This window comes from Tetrahymena thermophila (assembly GCF_000189635.1).
Source record: "Tetrahymena thermophila SB210 genomic scaffold scf_8254600, whole genome shotgun sequence".
Classification (NCBI taxonomy): Eukaryota; Ciliophora; class Oligohymenophorea; order Hymenostomatida; family Tetrahymenidae; genus Tetrahymena; species Tetrahymena thermophila.
The window spans coordinates 757,464-775,437 of record NW_002476370.1 but is presented as its reverse complement, the minus strand read 5'-3'; the positions used below and the strand labels follow the sequence as shown (position 1 = coordinate 775,437).

The following is a 17,974-nucleotide window of genomic DNA, read 5'->3' as shown; positions in this document are numbered from 1 at the left end:
TATCATTACAATTAAATAACACGTAAACAAAAAGGAATAAAGCAACTTTAAGAGAAATACAAAAACTCAAAATAATTTTTGCTAAGATACTTCTAATAAAAAAGTAATAATAATTTATTTAGCTTAATTAATATAAATATATATAAAAAAGGTACTATTACTTTTTGTAACAAAGCTTCTTTCTCATCTATTAAAATTTCTTTTTAAAAACTTGTTTTTATACAAAAATAAAAAATAGTTTAAATTAAACAAAAAAGAAATAATTTTATTAAGGTATGTAAATCATAATTAAAGATGTATAATTTAGTATGTAATTTATATTTAAGTTGTTTAAAGAGACATTTAGGAATTTAAATGCAAACATTTGTAAACAGAATAAATTAATTAAGAAAAGCTTAAATAAAATGTAAATTTTATGAATTTCAGCAATAAGAATCCTATAAAATCGAAGAGCATTTATTTAATTTTAAATGTTCCAAATAATTAAATAATATGTAAAAAATTAGTTTACAGTATATATATCCAACTTTAAACCACAAAAGAAGTACGAGTGAGTACATAGGTCTATCTAATTTTTTCTGAATACAAACATTATTTTATGATTAATTTAAGTATTTTGTTTTTTACTTTTCAGAATTTATTTTCTTTGTAATAAATAAGAGTATTTTTATATTATTACTTTATAAACAACAACAAAATATATTGAATTAGAAATTATTAAGGCTTTGGAAATATTTATAAAATTATAATCATTTATATTTATTCAATAGCAATTAGATATAAATTTATAAAAATAAAATTAAAAATTTGAAAAATATTTATCTTTAATAAGCAGATACTATTTATATTTGTAGTAATGTTATTTAGCTTATAAATTTATGAATTTTCTTTACTAAGTTTATTGTTAAAGATTCTTAGATTTACTCATTTTTATTGTAATCTGTTTGTAATATTCTATGTAAAATAAACAAATTATTATTCTTCGACTGAATTATTTTAAAATTCACAGTAAGTGCTTGGTAATATTTCTTATTTTTACTCATATTAAGTAGTATTTTAATAAATCCAGTTATAATTTTTTCATAGGTGCTATAATATTTAAATTTAGACTTATTAGTGATATAAAACTAAGCTTAATGCTAAAATATTAGGAGCTAAATATTACATACGTATACGAATTATTTATTTTTCGTATTGATAGGCTTACAAATTTTTATTAAAATTACTGCTATGCATGTATGTAGATAGGTATGTATGTATGTACCTTGATTTTTAGGGTCATTTAAATTTTATCAATGAATAAAATCTATCTTAAAATAAAACTTTAAATGAAGATTTGTAAAATTTAAATTTTTTTTATGAAATATTTAAGTTAAAAAAATATGTATTTAAATTTCAAATCTGTTTAAAATGGATTTTAATCAAAACAAGCTGAAAATAGGGAAAAAATTCAAGGAAAAGATATTTCTTATATTAATTAAGAGAAAGTAAAAATTTGCTTAACTAATATTTGAATTATTTAATATTTAATTGATGAATCAATATTTTTTTTCAATAAAAAATAAGTATGAAAGAGTTTTTTATTGCAAATATTTTGAAAATTCTAAACCTGCTGATTAAATAAATAATAGATTTTATGTTTATAATTTATTTTTATTAAGTAATTTAATAGTCCATTAAAGTTTATTATAACAATAAAAGTTTATCATGTAAAATGTATTCCTTTTATATTTCTAGATTTTTGAGCTGAAATTGAATTTTAGGTGCAAAAATAAAGCAAATTAGTGAGATTTGAAATAAATACTCAAAACTATGTTGAATATTTACAAATGTTTATAATTCTTCATTGAAATATTAAATATGTTACTTTGCTAATTGTTTAGCAAATTTTTCTTAAAATATATATTGCAATAAGTGTTTTTTTGAAATGAAATTTTCCTTTTTTTATTTTTTCCTTAATTAAAAGTAATTTAAAAACTCTATATATTTTGCTAAGATAAAACGAAAGATTTCATTTGAAATGTTAAAACTAGTATTAAGATAAAGTATTTAACAGTCTATATATCTCCCACTACTCTTTCTTGCAGTTACTGAAAGCTATTCTAACTATTTAGATTGTATTTTGAATAGAATTATAGATTTTTATTTTTCGTTATTTTTTATTTGCCTTAAAATAAATTTAATTTATTTGTAAGATAATAAAAATTTATCAGTTTTTATAGTGAAGTAGTACTAAAATAAAATCAATTCTTCCAAATCGGCTTCATTTTTAATTTTGCTAAAAAATCATCAAAGCGATTCAAAATATGTGAAACGCAAAGATTATGTCACAAAAATATTTTGAAAACAAAAAATTACTTGGATTATTTTATTTAATTTTGAAATAATGAGTTACTTATAAAATCATATGATTGTATATTATTTAGTATGAGCAGATGAATTGATGTTATAAAATCTTTTATATATTTTATGATGCTTATCTAACTAATTTGATTACATTATTTACTATAGATTCCGAATAGATTTATTAATTTTATATCAATTTTATTTATATTTTATAAATTTTATCAGTAAGAAAAATTTACTTTAATAAAATCAGAAAGTAGCAAACAATGTGGTTTTTAGATGTAATAAAATGCATAACTCTTGTAAAATTCAAAAAATATAACAAATACTACCAAAAAAAGCTTTCTTAAAATAATTTGTAAAAATTTGCTTAATGTTTAAGCAAGTATTTTGCTTTTTAACTTGAAAGACTTTTATTCATTTATTGAATTAAAAAATTGATACTATGAAATAAGGTAGTAATACATTGATTAAGAGTAAATCACATAAGGGTAATTGTATTTTAAAAATAGTACGTAAGTTTCTTGTGACTATTTTAACATATTTTCTAATAATATTTATTTTCTTTGTAACCTCACCTCTTTAATAAACTATTAAAATAGATAATTGTAAATTAAAATTAATTTTTGGGTAAATTAAACGAATAGTGTATTACTAAATTATTTAAGCTTATTAAAATTAAAAATACAAACCTACCCCTTTGATTTTTTATTAACAACTAATTAATTATCAATCAGTAAAAATAACAATTACAGACAAATAAATAAATTAATTAATTCTTGAATAAAAAATAATAAATTTTGTATCAAAAATAATCTATTTCTTTCTGACCACCTGATTAAATAACTTAGAATTCTCATTTCAAATATATGGATGGCTGTTCAAAGTCTTTACACAACCTAAAATTATATCTGTTGTTCTATATATTATCAACTTGTAAAAATTACTTTTTTTTTAGGCTTTAAAATATATAAAAAATAATTTAAGCCTATAAATTATTTAAGAATGAATACAATTTCAAGTAAATTTTCTTAAATTTTGAGAATGACTTTTATTATAAAGAGAAATAACCCTTATAAAGATAAAATGTAAAACAATTATTTGTTAAAACTTTTATTTTATTTACAACAAAAACGTTTTTAATTAATGACTACAAAAAATTTCTAATTTGAATTTTTACTATTTTTAAATATTTTTATTTATCCCCTTCATTTATCTTGTTACAATACTTGCTGACACTTTGGTTATCTAAAAATTCAATGATTTTTACTATTTTTGAAATTGGATTTTAAGTACTAATCCTCTAAATAACTTCAAATTTATAAACCAATTATTTTATTTTAATGAATTCTTTTATTCAATTAATCCATTTGATATTTGCTATTGATGAATGATAGATTTTTTTAATTTTATTTTCATTAGAAAAAGTAAGTATAACAATACTAATAATACATCACTTTAATTCAATTATTTGAATATCTTTTACTGAATTAGTAGCTTATTTTTATTATGAATTTTTATTTTTTTGAAAAATGTATCAATCTCATTTATTTTTATTCTTTCAAAATTCAATAATTTTTAATGGTATATTAGTTTTATACTTTCCAATATACTTAATTTATTTAGATGTAATCTATCATGATGTTAACTGAATCAGAGGCTATTTTTTTATAAATTTTAGCTAAGTTATAATTTATATAACTAATAGATCTAGAGGATGGCAAGTAAGTAAGTAAAAATGGCTCTGTAAATCTTAATTAGTAGACAAAACATTACTATTTACAAATTTTAACTATGTATGAATTTTATTACTTTACTTAATTTAAATCAAATATATCTGATATTCATTCTAGTTTGTTTGGTTTGTAAGTTATAAGGTGACTAACTTTTTTTCAGAAAGTTATGAAAGACTTTCTAGGAAGGAAGTATGATAATTAAAAAAAGAAATCAAATTTTGTTACACAGAAATATTTAATTGAAAAATAAAAATTTATTATCGTTTTAGAAGAATTAATCAACACTTTTATTTGTTTTATCTTAATTAAAATAAATATTTTTATTAATAATTAAAAAAATCCTAATTTACTTTAAACGCAAATCATACATAAATTCAAGTTTAACTATATAAATACACATTAATTACTTAATCAATTTGACTACAAATTTAAACATTTACACCAACAAATCAAGCAATCAGTATGTAGGTAATTGAATATTTCAATCAGTCGTCATTTAAGATTCTTATGAGATCCTTAGTGTATTCTGCACTTTTTCCTAACACAAAACTTATGTGACCAGATCTTTCATACTCTTAGTATGTTACATTTTTGGCTTTACCATTTTTAAAAGTATTGTATAACTCCATCATTTCTTCTTTAGTTGTTAAGATATCGTGAATACCATGGAAAATATGAATACTTTCTGTTATGTTAGATAAATCATACTCTGGTGGATTAGCTTATTTGTAGATTTATAAGTTTTTCTCCTTTCCGTAATCAAACTTAAAGAAACCTCCAAGTCTCTTTAATTAAGCCCAATGCAATAAGTTTTTGGTAGATGTAGGCTATAAATCATGGGAAGCTATTCTAAATACATTTTTCATGTTGAGTTCGCTTTCCCAACCATCACAAAAGAATAGTGTTATTGTACGAGAAATAAAAGGTGTGTATTTACTCATTTTGTTTCCAAATCTTGTTTTGCTTCCAACTTATTTTTAAGACTTATATAAATCTTCTGGAAGATTTGATTTTGCTAGCCAATCAGTAAAATACGAAGCAGATTTTATGTGAGTACCAGGAGCTATAATGAAGACTTTATCCACATAATTTAATCTTTTTTCAGAAAGAGCAACTAAAATGACGTTGGCGCCTTAAGAGTGACCTAAACCACTTACTTTCTAATTAGTTATATTATGAACGTATTCAAAAGCCATAGGTAAATCATAATAACCCATTTCGTGGAAAGAATATTCTTCTTCAACTTTATCTAAGTTTGGTGAATACTCAGAACCTCTATTAGTAACAAGCCAAACATCAAATCCAGCATTTGCCAAAATAAAAGCAGGAGATAACTCCTCATCATTGATGACATAAGAGTCTACGCAGTTCAGTAGCTGAGGGATAAGTATAATGGGTTTCGCTCTATAGCCTTTTTTGAAAGCTGTTTCGTGAGAACCTTTTGCAGCTATTCTGAAAATGGTAATATTCCATTTATCTTCTGTTATAAAAAAGTGAGTTTAATGAGGATAATTTTAGATTTCCATCCTTTCGCTAAAAGGTTTTAGCCAAAATATTTCATCTTCAGTGTCAATAAAGTAGACAGCTACACAGGCTATCAAAAATCCTAGAAAAGAATACAAGCAAAACTTCTTCATAGTTCTCTAAAAGTAACAGTGATTTTTAATGAATATTAATTATTCAAATATAATTATTTATGAGTTTATTAAATTAACAAAAAGAAATATATTTAAACTAATAACCTTGCATACAATAAATAGGTAAATGAAGATATGTTGTCAAAATAAATATATCTCATATGTAATAATCTATCCACATCATTGGCATTTTTAAAAATATCTTTTTCGTTATATCAATTAACTCCCTCCTTCCTTCCTGCTAATTCAACAAATTTCAAAATATTATCAAAACTAATTTAAGTTAGTAATATTTTTTATTTGTTGTAGAGTTCGTTCATTTTTATAAGCAATCACTTAATCATAATAGATTCATTCATACTTTCAATTTTTTAAATATTTTTTTTAGTTATTGATGATATGTTATTTTCAAAAGATTCCTTTTTTGATATACAACTAAATAATAAGGTTCTAACCATCTTTTTTTCTCCGTTAAGAAAAGATAAAGAGAATGCTGGCTTCTATAAGTGTAAAATAGAAAAGGAGATTTTCTAGAAAAAACTATGAGAAATTTATTTACTCAATAATGAATAAGCGTTGAATAAAGCCTAATTATTATTAAGAATTCCATAAATATAAAGATAAAATGAAAAAAATATTTTATTTTAACTTTAGAAATTTACTATCAATTTTGTTTATTTTTTTAAAAAAGTATTTGTTTTCTTATTAATTATTTATATCAAAAAAAATTAAGAGATTTAATTATGAAAAAAACAAAAATGTCTGATGAACCTTGACTAATTATGTGGCTTACCTTAAAATATTTATATGCAAGCCAGAACATTAAATTTACCCTAAAATATGTTTAAAATAAATTACTGAACGGATATTTGCTTTCAGTATTTTAAGGAAATATTTTTATTTTACTAAATTTACATGCAGTGAACATATAAATGATGTTGAATGTTACAGATTCAAGAACTTTGATTAAAGATGATATTATGATATTTACTTGTTATGTTTTAATTTAATTTGTCCAAAAATAAAAGCTACATTTAAAAATATTTAGGCTGGCCTAATTAAAAAGAACTTTTTATTGAGAATAGCTGGCTTAATTTAATAAATATTTAATTGCGTTAAATTATCTTATCACTTCAAATATAATTTTTAAAATTGTGATAAAAAATATATCTAATTTCATTATTTAAGTATTTAATAATATTTTATAAAATATAATTTTTGTTTTTATTATTAACTTTATTAAATACAATGAATATGCTCATTACAAGGGTTATTTATTTTGTTAAAATTTTTTAATTAAAATGAATTTTTTTTTTTTGCATAATAAATAAATTATTCAAAATTAAATTTGAAGTAGAAATAAAATTATATAAAAAATATATTAAATAAATAAAGAGTACAGATTTATGACCCAAAAAAGCTTAGTTATCACTCATCCATCAATCAATTAATAAAGCATACTTGATCATAAATAATTTAATTAATAAATTTTCAAATTATAAAGCTTAAAAAGATTGTATCCTTTTTAGAATATTCCACTAATAAAAAATAAGATGTCTTAAAACGAATTTTTACTTCAACAAAAAATAAATAAGTAATAGTAAAATTAATATTTAAAGAATTTGATAGTTAATGTTAGTGAGCTAACTTTAGAGGCTATTTACAAAAATTGTACTGAAAAATGCATTTTGAAACAATTAAAAAGTCCTGATCTGTCAGATTAAGAAAAAGTATGCTTAAATAAATGCTTTATTTAAAAGCAAGGCTCTTTACAGCAAGTTATTACTGAACAAGCTCGCTTCAGAGAAGCATTAGAAAATTAAAAGTGAAAACAGCTTTTAGATTAAAGAATATCGAAATGAAAAAGATGTATTTTTTAAATTTTTTGCTGTAATAATTACTAATAATCAATCAACATATAATCCATTTTATAGATATAAAAAAAAAGTAAAATTAATAATATTTATAATGACTATTTATAAAGTAAAGTATTTGTTTATATTTATGTAAGTAACTAAGTAAATAGCTGATTTTAAATATTTTAATTAGAAAATCTGAATAGCATCCATCCATTTATATTTATTAGCGCATGCTGAAAAAATTATTCATTTATTAGATTTTATATTTGCTTTTGCTTTCTCTTTATAAATTGAATGAAAGTCCTTCTTCTCGAATTTTCTTATTAAAAATAAAGGAAACTAACAATTGAAAAATAGAGTTAAGGGTTTTTAATTAAAATATATATTATTATATATTAATTAATTTTTTATTATTATATTCAGTATTTACGATTACCAATGAAATTAAGATTTACTGTGTGACATTAATAGTAAAATTCAAAAATATTTCATTCATTTCGGTTGATATTTATTCATCAGTATTTAATATATTTAATTAAAGAATTGCTTTATTCACCTTCTTGATTGACTTATAAAAAAATATGAATTAATTAAATACTTTCTTTTATAATTTATATTGATTAAATTAATGAAAACTAATTCAAAAATATTAATTAAATTTTATATAAACCTGAGTCTTCTAATTTTAAATAATGTAAATCCTGTTTGCCTCGTTTTTATTTCATTTTTTATTAGAATACGTTAGAGTCAAAATAAATAATCTAAATAAAATAATGCAAAATTGCTCCGTATTTTAATAGTAAGAATGAATTAAAAATCCCTATTTAGCATCTCCCTTTCTAGCGAAGTTTTTTAATTCAAGAATTCTTTCTTTAGGATTTTTCATTGATATCAATAAAAAAGCATCAGCTTAATCCTAAATAATAAAGAGTTAATTTATTTTACTAAACATGAATGAAAAGGCGCTCGAATTGATGTTTATATTTTGAACATAAGTTCTCTATTTAATAATTATTATTAACAAGTACTAACTGCTCTTTTTAAAAATAATTTAATTATTAGTAATGTTAAAAGTGGAGTAACTTAATTTAATAACGCAAATATATCTATATATTGCTTACTTAAGAATTGATAATCAAATATTAAATATAAATATTTTTAATTAATTATTTAATTTCATTTTCATAGCTTTTTCATTTGCGTAAAAAACCCATATCAAGTTATATGCGATACATACAATGACTTGCTAGAAGCTTTAAATAGAACTGCTTTTAAATAATCTTAAAATAGATTTGCTTTATTTAAATAGGCCTTTATCTAGATTCTTACATTATTTGCAACTGCATTTTTAGGTAAATTTTGTTTATCTTTATGTATAGAATTATAGCTCTATTTTCTTTAATTCTAAAGTAATTCAGTACTTATTTTAAAGCAAAAATTTGGTTTTGCTTTGAAATATGGTGATTTACGAGGAAACGTTTATTATGTTTCAATTTATAATTTTATATTTAATACTTTTAATATAAAAACAAAGATTAAATGAAAGATATACTAATAATTTAATAATTAGCTGATGAACGGGTTGGCTCTTATAAACTAATTTAATTTTTGATGTAATATGAGCACATTTACAAAAAAATAATTCAGTCTAATAAATTATGATTTGTCTTATTTTCGGGTAACTCAAACTGTGGCTAAATTTTTCTTTACACAAAACTAGGAGATAAATTCTTACGCTAAAATAACCCTATTTGGTAGTTCTTTTTAAGATGGAAAGAAAATCCTTGATTGAAACACTTGAAATTATAAATAGTCATCAGTAATCGATAATTGGAATATAAAGTTTGAAATACAAAGTAAATTTTTTGAATGTATTCTACGTTCATGCACTTATTTACTTTTTCACAGATATAAAAATATTTGCAAACTAATAACTATAATTAATAGTCAAAGAAGTTAATTTTTTAATTTATTTATTGATTTTCTGTCTAATTTTTAGGGTAGAGAATAATTAAAAATTGAAATTAATAAACATAAGGCAAAATCAAATAATCCATCCCATAGGAAAATAAATAATCATAAAACAAAAACCAAAAACTGGTTAGTAATTAATAATTCGTTATATATACATCAACAAGATTATAAATCTTAAGCACCTTTCATAAATTAATTATATAATTAAATTAATTATTAAAAAATTATAATTTGATAATCTAAATAAAATGCATCCATAATTTATTATTAACAATCCTTAAGCTAACTTGAACCCTTCATATCAATTAGTTTCATAATACCCAGTCGAATAGGCACTTCTATCCTAATACTTAAGCCAAGGTTGCGGATTAACTCCTTTAATAATCCCTGCTTCTTGCCTTTAAACAAATTTTCTTGTTCCCAGTATTGCCTAACCTGCCTAATAAATTACTCTTTAATAATTGTAATAACTTTAAAACCAACAATAATAACCTTAGTTATGGGTCTAAAATGGTTAAATTATGAGCCAAGCCCCTCAAATGGGTTAATTACAAATATTAATTCCTTAAAACTAAAAGTAATAAGTCTATGAAAATAATGAATTTGATTTTTTCCCTATGCAATAACAGCAAGTAAATTTGAATCGTGACAGCTTTTCCACAGTATTTTTAAATAATGGCTTAAATAATTAATAAAATGATCTCTTAAAAATGTAAAATTAACAATTAATAAATTAATAACAAGCTCACTTCTAGAACACCCTCTAAGTTCTTGAAAGTCCTCAACAGTAATAAAGAGAGTAGATGAATTGCGGCATACAATACTAATAACCTTTAGAATTTTAGCACATTTAAGGTAATCACTTGAATTCCAACAATACTGTATAGAATTAGTAAATTTACTCCAGCTGCGCTAAATTTTCTATTAATGAATTGTAAAAAGTAGAGCACTCGAATTAATAAAAAGAGTAACTATCCAATATTAATAGCAATAATTATAGCACTCCCTCACTGACTACATCTTTAAAACTTATTAACAATCCTACTTCTTCTTCTGTATCTACATCTCGCTCCACAACTTTCTCAGCAAATGAAAGCGCTCAAATTATCCCTAAGATCAAACAAGAGGCTATCCACGATTTCTAATAAGAAGACGAATAGATGGAAAGCTAAAGCTAAATTGAGCACTAGCTCCTCAGCAGTGATTGTGATGAATCCAACATAGAGCAACCTTTAAGCTCTTACTAACTCAGTAAAGACCTTGAAGAAGCCCTTAAAACAATGCAGACTTCAACTTTCTGCCAAAATGGAGAACTAATTTTTTCTCCCTAATACGGAAAATAATTCAAGCTCAAGCAATCTCTTTGCAAAAATGACGATATAGTTTTCTCTAAAATCAAAGAATACAGAAAGAATAGACGTCACCTTAATAACGGAAAGGAAGATGATAACCAAGGAAATCCTTAAAAAGTCAATTCTAAGTTCCACAACTTAAACAAGCTCTTTATGTATAAATTGTTAGCTACTTTCTAGCAAAAAAATTTAATCGAATTAGATGTCCCTCAATACCTTCACGGCATTCTCTTAAAATTAATAATGCGTCTCAAGCAATCCACTAAAGAAATGAAAAACTACAATAAGAAAACAGAATTCTTCTCTCATGATCACTATAATTTGCTCTTCCTTCACTTGAATGAGCGTACCTTAAAATACTTAATCCACAGTCCCTTCTCTATTTATCTTCATAAATTGTGCTTCAATTTAGACCTTAATTAATTTGATTAGAATGATTGCTCCTCTTTCATATAAATAAATTGCGAAAAAATACAATACATTAATATCATAAAGAGATTCTGTTGCCAGATAGTATAGAATTCAAACATGCTTGGTGTATACCAAGACCAGGAAGACTCTAATAAAAACCAAGACTCTGAGTCTGAACCTATGGCTAGTGAAAGCAACGAAAACAGTTTAGAAGGAAAAAAGAAAAGTTGTAAAAGCTCTTCTTCCAAGTCATTGGAATTATAAAACTAATCCCAAAGATAAAATATGAGATAAGCATATACTCAAAGGGCATTAAAAGGCATCTAATCACTAAACTAAGGAGTTATTATTAGGAGATTCTGAGGAACCAAATTGTATTTGTTACACAGAATATCTTAGAAAATGAAATATATAACATAAAACTAAATTAAAACAGATCTCAACTTCTTAACAAAAATAAACTGAATATTTACAAAATACTTTGATAGTAATGCGTTATTTGCACAGATAAAGCATTTAAATCCACACATTATTTAAATAGTCAGTAAACCATAATTTTAAGAAAAAATTTACTTTTGAGGCTGAATTCTTTTCATTAAAAAACATAGCTAGCTTGATTTAATAAAATCTTTATTTAATAGATATGCAAAAAAATAAAAGAATAAATGAAGAATCCTAATTAAATAAATAAAATAATCAAGCTGAGTTTGCTTCTCATTATATTAAAGAATAAGAATCAATTTAAATACAGCCTAATCTAAAATAAATTATATATGTATAAATTAACTAAAAAAAAACTTTTCATAATTTAAATAATAATCATTCAATTTAACAAACCAATCAACTATCAGTCCTTCGATCTATCCATAGATCCATCTTAAAATCTAACTTTTATTTATCAATTACCTAAAGAAAAATTTATCTCACAATAAAAAGAAAATATAAAAATTTCACAAATTAATTATAAACTTTGAAATGAAATCAATAACTTCTTCTCTAATTCATCTTAATCACTTTAATCTAATATATATCTTTAATGCTCTCTTTTTCACCTTCATGTTTCTAATTTATATATATAAACGCTATTAAGTAAACTTCTCATTATAAATCTTTATCGACCTATTTCAAATATTTCCTTAACCTTAAAAAATCAATCACATTATGTGTTTACAATTTTATAATTCTTTCATTTTTCTAACAAGCAATATTTACCCTAAAATATATTACCACAACATTTTTCCAAAAAATTCTTAGCCACTGAATTTCTAAATGTTTTAAAAAATAAATTTACTCTTTTAATCTATTTTTGTACTCTTCTTATCTTAAAATATTTGTTACTCGAAAATTTATTTAATTTACTTTCAAAATTTATGTATTTAATTTACTTTCAAAATAATTAAAAAAATCAAACAGCATTCAAATAAACAATCGTTAAAGATAACAATATTTACTATAATTCTAAATAGTTTTTTTTGAATTAAATATAAAAGACATATTGATAGCTAAAATAATTTTTCATATGATAATGCTTAATAATATGAATTATTTTTTTATTGTAATTAGTAATATTGGAGAAAAAATTTTACAAATATTGTATGCACATTGAAATATTTTTTAACTAACAAAAATTAATACTTTAATAAATATTCAATCTTACTGTAAAGAAAAATTTGAATAAAAGGGTATTTTCAAATAATTAAAATTTTTAACACAAACCAACCAACCCAAATTGATTGATTGATTGATTTAGTTTTGAAATGTTGTCTTTAAAAAATATTAACTCTATCTATTTCAGGTCTACTTTAAAAATAGAAATTGATAATTTATTTTCTAAGTTCGAATGCTTAAAAAACAAATTTGAAAATTGCATTTAATTCAATTAGTTTATTTTTACCCAAAAATATTATTTTTAACACAAATAATCAAAATTAATTATTTGCTTTTATTTTGATTCACAATTTTTTTAAAAAAAGCCAATCAAAATAGAAAATAATAAAAAAATTAAAAAGTAAAAAAGGTAAAATTAAGAAATTTACCTTTAAATTTTAAATTTAAAAATATTGCATTGATTGATTGGCAAATTTTTCTAATAATCTAAGAAAAATACTACTTGAACCAATAAGCGGTGAGGTTTTATTTTTCTAATTGTTTCCAGTTCATAGATTATTGTATTTAATGTAAAGTACATCATATTACTAAAATAATCTATTTATAATCTTTTTAAGTATAATATTTCAAATTTTAAATAATTATATTACTTTTGCTTACTCTCATAATTACAAATTAACTAAATTTTTATGATAAAAGCTAATAGCATACCATAAATCTCATTTTTTTATTATATTTTAAATAAGCTAATAGTTTAATTTATGTGATAGGCAGAAACTTTTAAAGAAGAAAACTATAAATAAATGATTTTATTTTGTTTGATAAATTTGTAAGTATAAATAGAAACAGGTACGAACCTTAATAACAAGATATAAATTTATTGCTTAAATTATTAAATTTGCTAAAATTGGCCAAATTTATATGTGTTAGGTATTTAGTTCTAAGGTACTTGAATAGACAAACAATACTTTAATTGTATATAAAAATTGGTAGATATATTTTTCTTTTACAAAATTAATATACTAAATTACTTAACTTTATTTATTAATTGGTAATTTTACAAATCAAGAAATTCTGATCTTTTATTCAGAGCCATACCTTTCTTTTAATGATTCTAATTCATATAACAATATATCCATCAGTTATTATCTCTCTTTAACAAGATAAAGATGCCTTAAAGAGTTTTAATATTCTTATTTCTAATTCCTTGCTTCACGTAATCTCATTTTTAAATCTCTTAATTAGCGATATATGTAATTCTTGCAAATTCCATTCTTTGCTGATCTATTTAAATATAAAATAAGCTTATAAATAAAAATAAAAATGTGATTTTTGACATTTTTTTCATTGAAAAAATGATACATTTTATTCAGTATATTTTTCAATATCCTTTTAAGCTTAAATTGCTTTTTAAATGTCAAATAATTTTATAGAAAATCAGTTAGTTAATTACTATTTTAGATAAATGATAAACTGAAGGAGCGAAAAATCTATCTTTGGTTTAACTTACTATCCTCTAACAAGCTTTTTTGACTGATACTATTACTATTTTAAACTTTCTAAACCCTTTTCAAATAAAATCTTTACCATCATGAGCCTCCTTTAAAATTAAATTCTAAAGAAATTCTATATGACAATTACTAGTTATTAAAATAAAAAGTATATTTTATTAGAAAATAATCTTTATCTAATACATATTTTTATTTTTAACATGTTGAAAAAATTTTTTTAATTTAAAAATTTTATTTTATATGCTATCTAAATCAAAAATAAAGGACTAAAAAGTTGCTAAAATATAAGAATTTATACAGGTAGTAAATATTTTTAAATTATAAAAGCTTGTAGCTGTTATTAATTATATTTACTAAAATGTATTAATTAAAAATTAAAAAGTTAAATTTGACTAAAAATTTAAAAACAATTAAATTAACTTCAATAAATAATTATTATAAATCTTAAAATAATTATTACATTTTTAGATAAATCTTTAGGATTTTTGCTAAATTTATCCAAGTATTAATATGTCTTATGAATTTTTAATAAACTAAAATATTAAATTCTTTGCACTCCAATTAGATTTTGTTTTAACAGTTTTAGCAAATAGATTCAAGCTCCTATTAAATTTAAGATTATTAAAAAATTATAATGTAAAGTAAAAAGCATTTATAAATATTTTACCTTTTGATATTAACTAACATTCTTAAATGGTAACTTTCTGGTTCTTTTATAAGAGAAATTTGATGCTATTTTTTGATTTTCTGACTGATCTACCTATTTTTGGTGCTGAAAACTTTGAGAATCTTACTGTACTGAATATTTTATTTATTTATATTCATATTTAATTGAAGGCAAGAAAAATTATAGTTAGGATAAAGAATTCATTAAAGAAAGTAAATAAACTGTAATATTTTCTAAAATGTGATTGGTATTTACTTATACTCTATGGACAATTTAATTCATAAATTTGATCAAATTCAAAATTTACAGCCACTTCAAACATGTTTCTTAAATTTTTTTCTCTTTAACCTGCTATTTAACCTTGAAAATATTAATTTGAAATTAATTTTGAGAATAGATAATTATGTAAAGTTTATTGTAAATAATTTAAAAATTTAAAGGGCAAATATACTAAACTGTCATAATAAATAAATAAATAAATAAATAAATAAATAAATAAATAAATAAATAAATAGATAATTGTTTACCTAGTCTAGAGTTATTTACTTTTGGATTTATTTTTAAACTATGGTTTAAACTTTATTTTTGAAATTTAAGCTTTATATGAATTAATATCGCTATTTTGCTTCTTCTAATTTCTTTCTATGCTATTAAAATATTTCTTATTTCTGTTCTCTACTTTCCCACATTCCTTTTACTTGGGTATTTTATATAACCAGTTTGTTCCTTTCTATATATTCCTGTTTTTACTATTCCTTTAGCTTTTCTTTAATAAAAGTAGTAAACAATTAAGCAAATCAATTAGGTTATCAAATAATTTTACAGTTCAAATAAAATCTGAGTATTTATTCTTCAACTTCTTATCCTTGAAACTTTTCTTCCCTGATTTATTCTAGCATCATAAATTTAGCTTTCTCTTTTTCTTAAATTTACAATTTTTTATCATCCATAATTTTTTTCATTAATTGTCTTTAAAATTCTTTTTATTAAGCCTTTATCCCAATCTTGGACTCCTTTGTATGTCTAAAGCTTTCAAATATTTTCTCTATCATGTATTTATAATAAAATTTTATATTAAATGAAAAAGGGAGTACTTATTCATTCATAATAATTAAAAATAAAATACCATTAAACCACACCTTTAAGATAACTTAAACTTTAATTTCAGAGTAGAAGCTGAAATAAAAGTACTTAGTTTGAATTGTTTCATTTCCAACCTTATAAAGATGAGATTTTCTCTTTTTTGGAATAGTGATAGAATTATTTTTATCTGGATATTAGTCATAAAAGCTAAAATAAATTGAATAATCTTCTTTATCACTTTCACAAGAGAATCTAAGAGGAAGTTGCTAATTCGAAATGTTAATTCTTGCATAAATATATTTTTTAGGAGTAATTTCAATTGTTTGCTTTATGTTTTCAATTAAATCTAAATAAAAAATGTAGATTAAAAAAACTATTTATTTTCTAAATAATAAAATTATTTTTAATTGCAAAGTAAATTGCAGAAATTAATTTTATTTTAACTAATTTTTTTAATTACTTATGTGTTGTTCTTGCTATTTTTGATTAAAAGTGTGGGTACTTTCTTAGTTAATTTAGAATGCTGTATCTGATTTTGTTTTGTTTAACTAACCACCTAATCTTATAGAATTGCTTAACCTATTCACTATATTTATTTTTTCATAAGTAACTTCACTTTCTTCTTAACTGAATTAAGAGAAGTTTAAGAGGGTTTTATTCTTTTATTCTTACGTTTTTTATATTTTAATTATTCTTTTTTATCTCTCTGTTACAAAAGATTGCATGTATTTATCTTAAAATGATCTCATAGAATCATCATTACTTTTACTAAAACCAGATTAGCTTTGCTAAAGTGATGAAAAGAATGATCTTTAGGAACTACTAAAAGATTGAAATAATCTTTCATTGCTCTTACTTAAAGGACTCTAAATAACAGAGTCCTAATCAAATTTTGAGTCGTTTGTGGAAATATTATTTTTATTTATTTTAGATAATTATTTTGAATCACTATTATTGATACTTTTAGACTAAGAGTAATAGTAATCTTTAACAGGTGGTAAATTATTGAAGAAATTTTTAATCATCTTTTTATAAATTTCAAATATCTTATAGTATTTACCTATTTATCGTAACTATTGATTGCTTAAAAATTGAATTTTTATATTGTGTTTCTTTCTTTTTTATTGATTTTATGATTTAGTTCTACTATTGATATTGTTTAATTGATTGGTGCCAATTATTATTTCGTTGTTGAGAGAATAATTATTTTTAAAATTTAATTAATTGGAATAGCTGTGGCCATAAAATAACATTATAATTATAGGATGACAAGCTGTCAAAACTACTTTATTTACAATAAATGAGTTTAAGTACAAATTTTTAAAAATTTCTCAATAAATATGAGATTTGTTTTTATTTATTTTAATTATTTTCCAAAAAATCAAATTAAAAAAATATTTTAAAATAAAGTTTTTCAATTCTAAGAAAATTCACTTTAAAACTAAAAATAATTTCAAATAAATTTTTAATTGTTAAAAATAGCATAGAAAATCATAATTTTTTTTTTTTTGCATTCTTTTTTAACAATCAAATAAAAAAATTAATTTTTTTACAATGTAATTAGTGTACTTAAAATAAATTTAACACTATTAAATTTCAATTTTCAAATTAAAAATAGTTTAAAAGTGTAAAAATTATTTTTTTATTTTTTTTGTAATCTTTTTTAATGATTAAATAAAAAAAGTAGTTTTTTACTTTGTAATAAACATATTTAAAATAGATTTACCATTAATAAATTCGCTTTTCAAATTAAAAAAATAGTTTAAAAGTATATTAATTATTTTTTAAGG

The 17,974-nt window shown here is 21.4% G+C and overlaps 4 protein-coding genes across 4 annotated transcripts; 2 read left to right on the top strand and 2 right to left on the bottom strand. All coding sequences in view use genetic code 6, as the record gives it.

Moving 5' to 3' along the window:
- Positions 1–4,567: 4,567 nt before the first annotated feature.
- On the bottom strand, positions 4,568–5,719 carry TTHERM_00284110 (ab-hydrolase associated lipase region protein; the record flags this gene model as incomplete). The annotated part of the gene is made up of 1 exon (XM_001018266.1): positions 4,568–5,719. The coding sequence occupies one exon, from the start codon at positions 5,717–5,719 to the stop codon at positions 4,568–4,570; it is 1,152 nt and encodes a 383-aa protein (XP_001018266.1).
- A 1,430-nt stretch (positions 5,720–7,149) lies between these two features.
- TTHERM_000284109 (Tim10/DDP family zinc finger protein) lies at positions 7,150–7,548 on the top strand (the record flags this gene model as incomplete). Its single annotated transcript, XM_012798176.1, has 1 exon — positions 7,150–7,548. The coding sequence occupies exon 1, from the start codon at positions 7,273–7,275 to the stop codon at positions 7,546–7,548; it is 276 nt and encodes a 91-aa protein (XP_012653630.1). The 5' UTR covers positions 7,150–7,272.
- Positions 7,549–9,746: 2,198 nt separating this feature from the next.
- On the top strand, positions 9,747–11,678 carry TTHERM_00284090 (hypothetical protein; the record flags this gene model as incomplete). Its single annotated transcript, XM_001018264.2, has 1 exon — positions 9,747–11,678. Exon 1 carries the CDS (start codon positions 9,801–9,803, stop codon positions 11,676–11,678), a length of 1,878 nt encoding a protein of 625 aa, XP_001018264.1. The 5' UTR covers positions 9,747–9,800.
- A 2,309-nt stretch (positions 11,679–13,987) lies between these two features.
- On the bottom strand, positions 13,988–17,209 carry TTHERM_00284080 (hypothetical protein; the record flags this gene model as incomplete). The annotated part of the gene is made up of 8 exons (XM_001018263.2): positions 13,988–14,207; positions 14,377–14,523; positions 15,102–15,232; positions 15,357–15,461; positions 15,629–15,867; positions 15,925–16,146; positions 16,228–16,530; positions 16,645–17,209. 8 exons carry the CDS (start codon positions 17,207–17,209, stop codon positions 13,988–13,990), a joined length of 1,932 nt encoding a protein of 643 aa, XP_001018263.2.
- Positions 17,210–17,974: the final 765 nt, after the last annotated feature.